We start from the raw sequence: 10,137 nt of genomic DNA, 5'->3' as shown, positions 1-10,137 counted from the left end.
TGCGTCTCCCTGATGGCTATAGCCACTGCAAGTACCGACTTTGACTTGCTGTTCATCCACAAGAGTGCAAAACCTTGTTTCTTTGCCAACATCACCATAAGAATTTGTTTCTGATTAGGCTAGGCCTGTTTTACAATTTAGCCTGTTGTTGGTTTTTTGATGCAGATTATATGACAGTTAGCCTACTGTTAAATGCCATTGAGGTTATTGCTTTATTATGACTCAAAATCAACTGAACTGCAATAAAAATAATTTTGTAAAATTGGAGTATTTCAACATCAGAATTATGAAAATGTCAGTCTATAAATCATAATTTGGTATGTTCTAGCCTTACTATCAGGACAGTTTGTGTCATCAGTATTGCATGTGAGAAATATGTACTTTCTCCGATAGTTCTGAAGTGGCAGTCACATAACTGAAAGTTTTAGTTTCACCAGAACTGCAGCCTGAGCTAGGGAACCTTTCAGTGGGAAAGGGCAGATATGCCATGTGACAGGGAGGGTGCACAGGACTGGGCTGTACAGACGCTGTGCTCTCCCACAGGTTTTCCAGACTGGAAGACAATAGAAGGGCTTTTTTGTTTTCAGAAATGAGAAATTTGCAGTAAAACAGAGAAATCTGCAGTAATTTATTCTGGTCTGTTCTCTGTAGATTTTATGTTGCCATGATGGTTTTTAACAGTGGCTGTAAAGTTGAAGATAGGCTGCCATCTTATGGAGATTTTATGTATTGCCTGTTTTCATTGCCCCAACCACAACCAAGCCACTTTAATGTGTTGTCTGTAAGTGTTTTTATTCGACCAAGCTTGGTCATCACTAAAGTAAATACATTTGTAATATTGGCTGGTATTTGGTATGTAATGTGGAGGGTAACTGGGCCAGAGCGGGGCGCTGTGTTTATGTTGCTCGTGTTGTCCCGCAGTGCCCAGCCGCCCCCCGGAGAACGTGCAGGCCTCGGCCACGTCCCCAGAGACCATCTCTCTCTCCTGGTCCTCCCCCGCCAAGGAGGCGCTCAACGGCATCCTGCAGGGCTTCCGCATCATCTACTGGGCCAACCTGCCTGACGGAGGTGAGGGTCCCCTACCCTCCCCATGTCTGAGGGTCCCTAACCCCGTCCATATCTGAGTCTGCCCCTAACCTCTCCCATATCTGAGTCTGCCTCTAACCTCTCCCATATCTGAGTCTGTCCCTAACCCCGCCCATATCTGAGTCTGCCTCTAACCTCTCCCATATCTGAGTCTGCCTCTAACCTCTCCCATATCTGAGTCTGTCTCTAACCTCTCCCATATCTGAGTCTGCCTCTAACCTCTCCCATATCTGAGTCTGTCCCTAACCCCGCCCATATCTGAGTCTGCCTCTAACCTCTCCCATATCTGAGTCTGCCCCTAACCCCGCCCATATCTGAGTCTGCCTCTAACCCACCCCCTCTGAGTGAGCCCCACCCCCTCTGAGTGAGCACCACCCCCTCTGAGTGAGCCCCACCCCTCTGAGTGAGCACCACCCCCTCTGAGTGAGCCCCACCCCCTCTGAGTGAGCACCACCCCCTCTGAGTGAGCCCCACCCCCTCTGAGTGAGCTCCACCCCCTCTGAGTGAGCCCCACCCCCTCTGAGTGAGCCCCACCCCCTCTGAGTGAGCCCCACCCCCTCTGAGTGAGCCCCACCCCCTCTGAGTGAGCTCCACCCCCTCTGAGTGAGCACCACCCCCTCTGAGTGAGCCCCACCCCCTCTGAGTGAGCCCCACCCCCTCTGAGTGAGCTCCACCCCCTCTGAGTGAGCTCCACCCCCTCTGAGTGAGCCCCACCCCTCTGAGTGAGCCCCACCCCCTCTGAGTGAGCCCCACCCCTCTGAGTGAGCCCCACCCCTCTGAGTGAGCCCCACCCCCTCTGAGTGAGCTCCACCCCCTCTGAGTGAGCACCACCCCCTCTGAGTGAGCCCCACCCCCTCTGAGTGAGCCCCACCCCCTCTGAGTGAGCTCCACCCCCTCTGAGTGAGCACCACCCCTCTGAGTGAGCCCCACCCCCTCTGAGTGAGCTCCACCCCCTCTGAGTGAGCACCACCCCTCTGAGTGAGCCATCAGTGCCAATGCATGGCAGCACACGTTCATAACTGCTGAGATGCTCTTTCAGCTCGTCCTGCTCAGTCTGTATGTGTGTCAGACCCAATCTGGTGGGCTGTGCCAGACCAGTAAAGAGACACCAGACCACCTGCCCCACCACCTGCCCCACCACCTGCCCCCACCACTCAGACAATAACATTCACTTCAGCACTGGCTTAAACTGCCAGGTGGATCTGTAGATTCTTGGTCCAACCAAACAGGTTACCCAGGTTTCTTGTTGTTTCTGAGGGAGTGGGAGTTCAGGGTCAGGGTCAGTCTGTTCCACTCATAGCAACACACAGCGTCACTCTCACACACACACACACACACACACACACACACACCGTCACACACTCTCACACGCACACACACACACACACACACACACACACACCGTCACACACTCTCTCACACACACACACACACACACACACACCGTCACACACTCTCTCACACACACACACACACACACACCGTCACACACTCTCACACGCACACACACCGTCACACACTCTCACACACACACACACACACACACACACCGTCACACACTCTCACACAGACACACACACACCGTCACACACTCTCACACACACACACACACACACACACACACTCACACACACACACACACACACCGTCACACACTCTCACACAGACACACACACACACACACTGCTGCCCGTGATTCCTGGCAGCAGGGCTTTGACCCAGAGACCAACGCTTTCTATCGCCCTGGCAGCCAGGAAACGCAGCCGACGCGGGGGTGTCAGGGATATGAGGCCCACATTGCTTTTTATCCTGCTGTGAGTTCTGTCTGGCAGTGAACCCTGCTGTCACTCCCATGTCCATACCACCAGGGGGAGCCGTAGCGCCTTATGATGGGCTAACATGGACACTGACGCTGTTGTGGACTGTTGGTCATTAGCCTGACCTGCGCCCACTTGTGTATTGCAGATCTCTCGGTATGCCATACGCTAACCTGTTTGGACAGAAGACAAATTAATGCTACAAGTCCTGTAATACACTAATAAATAACTGAGCAGATCAATGCCCTCAGATTCACCCAAAGGGATAAAATTGCCAGTGATCATTTATTATTTATACTCTGAATTAATTGTATTACCCTATAGACTGAATTAAGGATATGTAGTGTCAGATGATACTCCAGGTTGGATTACAACACTATGACCACTGTCTAAATTAATGATCTGGAGAATATTCCTTGCCTTTTAAGAAATATATAATATAATAATGACATTTTCATGCTCATAATTATGGGAGATAATCGGCACTGCGACCACCACAAGTAAGATGGACTGGGTGGAATTAGCTTTAGATAGGATACCTGACCATGACAAAGGCGATGCTAATATGAAGGCAAAGATGCTAATATCACCATAAATATGCTGTCAGGAAGCATATGACAGCTGTGTCTGGATGCAGATTGCTCTGTTTTGCCTTTTTAATCGAACGCTCTTGGAAGGCGCTGGGCTTTTTAATTGCTTAATTTTGTTTGTGCTTGAGTAATGCATGCGACACGAGGGTATTTTTAACCACTAAGCAGAAATGACATGGCTGTGTTCCAGGATGTCCCAGGGTGAGGGTAATAATGCAGTAGCTCACAGAGACGGCCTCCTTCTGCACACAGAGTGAGCCACAGCTCTCTCGTATAGAGAGTAACACTCATATACCGTACCTCAGACAGTAAGTCTCAGTTATGCACTGGGAGCTTGCCTCAGTGCAATGTGAAATTTAATGTTAATGTAACATTTCCCCAGATCCGCATCTGAGTGAGAGTAACATGGGGTGCAATAATATGTCACCCCTTCTACCATAATCAGTCGTGAGTCGTGATGGCCAGTTTCACATAAATCGATGTTTATGTAAAATATCAAGAGTAAATGTTCAGAGCAAAAGTATAGTTTTAAAGGGCTTATACATACGACAAGTTATAGCCCCAGAGTTTAGTTAGCCCAGTGTCGGTAGTCTCCCAGTCTCACATAACGCTCACAACATGTAGTTTTTCTCAAAAACATGGTTTGGTAGCACTCAAAATGAAACGGGACACAACTTCCTTCATATGTGGACTAGAGCGATAACTTATCTCTATCATTAGAAAGTTAACATTCTCCTCTTGCAATTACTTTTTAAACTCAAAATAGTCGCATTTTGGGTCAATGCAAATTTTCATAGAGCAGCTCACATGATGTTTTCCGGATTCCGTCTTTGTTGCTGCTCTTTTGTCCCCCAGGCCCATACTGTATCCGTCTGAGACTTACTCTGGACCTATTAATACTGCAGAAAAGACAACAGTCAACTGGGAAGCACTGGTGGTTAGAAACTAGCAGGTCTCTTTACACCAGGGGATGCTGAGGTTCTCTGTGAATGTGTGTGAAAACGGCAAACACACTCCAAACCTGATATACCTGCATCCAGTAGTCATTCTATGTGCTTTGGCATTTCACCCATTTATATATTATTGCTAAAAAGTATGTAGCATTGAAGTGGCAATTCTTCTTTTTTTCATGGTAAAAATGTTCATATTTGATATGTTTTCACACTAGCATATTTGTAGCTATATACATTCAATGTAATTGCGTCTGTATCTGATATTATCCATTAGTGCCATCAGGTATGACATTCCCACCAAGTATTCAAATGTGATGACGCACACACTGGAACTTTTATGTCAAATTTGGAAGAGAAATGCCTATTATAGGTATTTTATGCAGCGTATTTGTTGTCTTTGGTTACATTACGTAGATTAACTGTAAAATGTATTTCATGTAATCACTTTAATATCTTTCTCAACATTAACATGTCGGATGACTCGGCTGTCCATCTCTAGTCAGCCTTCTTTCTCCAAAATATGGTACCACCCAAACTAACCACAGTACTTTTATGGGAGTGTAGCTTCACTTGGAATGGAACTCTGGGATTTGGAGTATGAAAATGACCAACAGTCACCACAAATGTTGTGGAATCTACAAAAACTGGAAAATGAAGGATTAATTTATTCTTTGGGAGTGTGTGGCATACTGAGATTATTATCTGTGTGGCGTACTGAGATTACTATCTGTGTGGCATACTGAGATTACTATCTGTGGGCTGTACTGAGATTACTATCTGTGTGGCGTAATGAGATTACTATCTGTGTGGCGTACTGAGATTAATATGTGTGGGCTGTACTGAGATTACTATCTGTGTGGCATACTGAGATTACTATCTGTGGGCTGTACTGAGATTACTATCTGTGTGGCGTAATGAGATTACTATCTGTGTGGCGTACTGAGATTAATATGTGTGGGCTGTACTGAGATTACTATCTGTGGGGCGTACTGAGATTACTATCTGTGGCGTACTGGGATTACTATCTGTGGGGCGTACTGAGATTACTATCTGTGTGGCGTACTGAGATTAATATGTGTGGGCTGTACTGAGATTACTATCTGTGTGGTGTACTGAGATTAAAATGTGTGTGCTGTACTGAGATTAATATCTGTGTGGCGTAGTGAGATTAATATCTGTGGGGTGTACTGAGATTACTACCTGTGTGCCTGTGTGCTAACCTGCCCATCCTTCCCGCTGTCCCCTTTTCTGTAGAGCTGGGCGAGATCAAGAACGTCACAACATCGCAGGATTCCCTGGAGCTGGACAGTCTGGAGAAGTACACTAACTACAGCATCCAGGTGCTGGCCTTCACCCGGGCGGGGGACGGGGTGCGCAGCGAGCAGATCTTCACCCGCACCAAGGAGGACGGTGAGGGCCTGAGCACGGCAGGGCCGTCGCGCTGAAATTCACCGTCTACACCTGCAGTTACACTGTGGGCACTGGGTGCAGATATTGTAGGTTAGCCAGGCGATATCAGCATTACAATATGGATATGAATGCATGAGGTTGACAAAAATAAATGATTTGCATCATCAGGTTTTTTTAGGTTCTTCTTTTATCGTACACTTACACTGACGAGGAACTCTGATGCTTTTCTTGGGAGTAATCAGGTGAGGGAAGATAGCTTTCTGATGCTTTTCCCCTATGTGGGTTGGCTGGGAAAGGATGTTGCAGTGTGACCGATTGACACTTCTGCAGCACTGAGCGGGAGTAGACAGACAGGCGATGTGGTGTGATCATGTGATCCTTCCTCTCTCCCTCCATCCAGTCCCAGGCCCCCCTGCCGGCGTGAAGGCCGCTGCCTCCACCAACTCTGTGGTGTTCGTCTCCTGGCTCCCGCCACTCAAGCTCAACGGGATTATCTGGAAATACACCGTCTTCTGCTCCAACCCCTACTCCACGGTAAATACACCGTCTTCTGCTCCAACCCCTACTCCACGGTATATACACCATGCTCTGCTCCATACCTACTCCACGGTATATACACCATGCTCTGCTCCATACCTACTCCACAGTATATACACCATGCTCTGCTCCATACCTAGTCCACAGTATATACACCATGCTCTGCTCCATACCTAGTCCACAGTATATACACCATGCTCTGCTCCATACCTAGTCCACAGTATATACACCATGCTCTGCTCCATACCTACTCCATAGTATATACACCATGCTCTGCTCCATACCTACTCCACAGCACTCGTCCCATGACAGCAGCACTGCTTCCCCACCTCACACCACTCATAAATCTGTGCTCCCACCTTTCTGACCTGACTGCCTTATCTCATCCTGCTCCTGTCCAGCTGGAAGGGAGAGGATGGTTTAGAAAGGTGGATAAGCTGAATATCTCAGTTCAAATCTGACACAGTATTATCATACTTCTGGGTGTGCTGTAATGTATGGGGTTGTAAATGCAATCAGAAGGGTTGAGCGTCCACACTGGGAGAGAAGCAGAACTAGAGGCAGGCCTTTGCTCCAGTTTAGATCTTTTGGTTTGCTCCGGTTTCAGTCGCATCTGTTTTTGCCCTCTGACCCTAGGGGATCAGCGAGTTTGAGGCGGCTCCTGACGTGTACTTCCACCGCGTGCCCAACCTGAGCCGCAACCAGAAGTACAGCTTCTGGGTGGTCGCCGTGACCGCAGCTGGGCGCGGAAACACCAGCGAGATCATCACTGTGGAGCCTCTTGCCAAAGGTTTGAGCTACTGTCCAAAATGGTCGCTCATCTGTCCAAAATGGTCGCCCATCTGTCCAAAATGGCTGCATGTCAGTCCAAAATGGCTGCATGTCAGTCCAAAATGGCTGCATGTCAGTCCAAAATGGCCGCATGTCAGTCCAAAATGGCTGCCTGTCAGTCCAAAATGGCTGCATGTCAGTCCAAAATGGCCATACATTGCTGTTATCCTACATAAATATGTCTTTTGCTGCATTCACGTGGATCATGGTAGATGGTGTTTTATATTGCTTTGTTGTGTTGTGCCACATCCAGTTTAGAAAAAACTTCAAAGGCAAGTACTGTCTGCCATGGATGGAGTTATTTGCAGTCCTAATCACATTTTACTGTTGTGCTCTCGTCCACTACAACGACATCCGATTTGCCATCTGCCGTGATCTATGTGAATGCAGCATTAGTCAACAGCAAACTATGAGACTGGAAATATTAAGGAACGATCACAGCTTTCCATATTACCAGTCCAGTGGCAAAAAAAGCATTAGCATTTTCATTCAAAGTTGAAGTTTCTGGCATTTCTCTACTGAATTGTGAGTGTTGTTGAATTATGGATATGACTGACTCCCATAGAAAGGGCAGTTGAAAAGATCTCACGCTCCGACCCATTCCGTTTCTGCCACGTTTGAGACTGAGAGGGTCTGTCATATCACTCCCCAGCTCCCTCCCGGATCCTCACCTTCAGCGGCACGGTGACCACGCCCTGGATGAAGGACATCGTGCTGCCCTGCAAGGCCGTCGGAGACCCGCCGCCCACCGTCAAGTGGCTGAAGGGCAGGTGAGCACAGGTTCCCTGACCAGACTGGTCCATGGCTGTAGGGCAGGTGAGCACAGGTTCCCTGACCAGACTGGTCCATGGCTGAAGGGCAGGTGAGCACAGGTTCCCTGACCAGACTGGTCCATGGCTGAAGGGCAGGTGAGCACAGGTTCCCTGACCAGACTGGTCCATGGCTGAAGGGCAGGTGAGCACAGGTTCCCTGACCAGACTGGTCCATGGCTGAAGGGCAGGTGAGCACAGGTTCCCTGACCAGACTGGTCCATGGCTGAAGGGCAGGTGAGCACAGGTTCCCTGACCAGACTGGTCCATGGCTGTAGGGCAGGTGAGCACAGGTTCCCTGACCAGACTGGTCCATGGCTGAAGGGCAGGTGAGCACAGGTTCCCTGACCAGACTGGTCCATGGCTGAAGGGCAGGTGAGCACAGGTTCCCTGACCAGACTGGTCCATGGCTGAAGGGCAGGTGAGCACAGGTTCCCTGACCAGGCTGGTCCATGGCTGAAGGGCAGGTGAGCACAGGTTCCCTGACCAGACTGGTCCATGGCTGTAGGGCAGGTGAGCACAGGTTCCCTGACCAGGCTGGTCCATTTCAAGAGCCATGGCAAAGTGGTGATGCTTTTCTGATTACACTGTGACTGCTTCCGGTGTTTGCATGTTGGCAGAGTGGCAGATACATGCAGGAGAAACAGGCAGAGAGTGGTTCACTGCCACGCTACAACCAAAGTCATGGTTTTCACATTCATGGTTTCCTCTTTAAAAATATGTTCAAACTATTTTTAGTGACTCTTCAAGTAGGTCCAATACATAAAAAAACAAAGACATACAAACAATTTATGGCAAATATTGTTAATGGTACCAAAATGTCCTCAAAATTCCTCAAAAAGGGATTTTCCCAGAACTTTTAAACTCTAATCAGAAGGTATGTGCTTTCCTCTTAGCAACGGGACCCCGGCCCCGGTGTTGATTGACGGACGGCGGAGCATCCATAACAACGGCAGCTTTGTGATCCGCACGGTGAAAGCAGAGGATTCTGGAGACTATAGCTGCGTGGCCAGCAACAGCTGGGGCTCTGATGAAATAGTTCTTAATCTGCAGGTCCAAGGTAAACAGGAGGCCCAAATGCACCCTCTGTCATACACTAGCTTATGGTCACTCAGTCACAGCAAAAGCACATCCATTAGTCTGAAGGATTGCATCAATGAAAGTAGCCTTTAGCCTTTAGGCAATTTGCTAATTAAAGAACTGATTTGTAGTACATGCTTGACAGCTGTCGCCTCGTCAATTTCTTTTCAGTTCCTCCAGACCAGCCACGCCTTACGGTCACCAAGACAACCACCACGTCAATCACTCTGTCTTGGGTTCCGGGGGACAATGGCGGAAGCTCGATCCGAGGTGGGTCTGGTCTGCTCGTTTATCCAATGGGACCAACGTCACTGTTAGCCCCCTCTGCCATCTGCAGCAGATTTGACATTGGGGGAGATCATTAAGAGTCCAATTTCATTACCTACAGCACCCTTCTTCAGAGAGGATTATTGAGAATAGATAGGAGAGATAAAATGAAAAGAAAATAGAGCGAGAGAAGGTTGGAGAAGAAAATTAAAACCTTTCGTCAAAATCAAAACTAGGTGGCTTGGTCATTTATCACAGAAAATAATAAGCATAGGACAAAATGGTGCCCAAGGCCTATTGGATATATCAATAAGGGCATTAAGTGTTTAATATAGACTCCCAATTCTTTTACCCATCCCCAAAGTTAAAAGTCAGCCAAAAAGAACATCATTTCTCAACATTCAGCAGTTTCCGACCTTACATTTTGGCAATAAATTAGCATTAATGTCTGTAATCCAGTTTGAGCTTTTTTAGTCAGTTGTTTTATTTTCGGCCTGTCTCCTCCGAGCTCAGTAAGACTCTGTGATGGGCTACCACATGGGGGCTGACTGAAGCGCTTCAAAGCTGATTTGAGGTTCACAGTGAAATGCAGAGTAATTTTTCTAAATGTGCCCAAGCAGAAGAATTAAGTGACAGACCTTTCTGAGCTGATCTATTAAGGGTGGGCATCCAGCCGTGCACTTTTCCAGGATTTTTAGGCTCCAGTTCCTGGTTTAGGTGCTTGTTATAAATGTGAAAGAATGATAATGACCGCAGC

At 47.9% G+C, this 10,137-nt stretch overlaps 1 protein-coding gene and 1 pseudogene across 1 annotated transcript in view; both read left to right on the top strand.

Moving 5' to 3' along the window:
• The window catches only part of LOC133107602 (uncharacterized), a 980,437-nt pseudogene that overhangs the window by 395,031 nt on the left and 575,269 nt on the right, over positions 1–10,137 (top strand).
• The window catches only part of dscamb (Down syndrome cell adhesion molecule b), a 193,988-nt gene that overhangs the window by 159,283 nt on the left and 24,568 nt on the right, over positions 1–10,137 (top strand). The window contains exons 18-24 of the mRNA XM_061217289.1: positions 922–1,068; positions 5,701–5,856; positions 6,257–6,390; positions 7,030–7,183; positions 7,877–7,994; positions 8,930–9,093; positions 9,285–9,383. Coding sequence (XP_061073273.1) covers positions 922–1,068; positions 5,701–5,856; positions 6,257–6,390; positions 7,030–7,183; positions 7,877–7,994; positions 8,930–9,093; positions 9,285–9,383 — 972 coding nt within the window. The remainder of the gene's footprint in view (positions 1–921; positions 1,069–5,700; positions 5,857–6,256; positions 6,391–7,029; positions 7,184–7,876; positions 7,995–8,929; positions 9,094–9,284; positions 9,384–10,137) is intronic.

Source organism: Conger conger, chromosome 13 (genome assembly GCF_963514075.1).
Source record: "Conger conger chromosome 13, fConCon1.1, whole genome shotgun sequence".
Classification (NCBI taxonomy): Eukaryota; Metazoa; Chordata; class Actinopteri; order Anguilliformes; family Congridae; genus Conger; species Conger conger.
The sequence above is the reverse complement of the archived record's forward strand: the minus strand, read 5'-3'. Positions and strand labels throughout refer to the sequence as shown.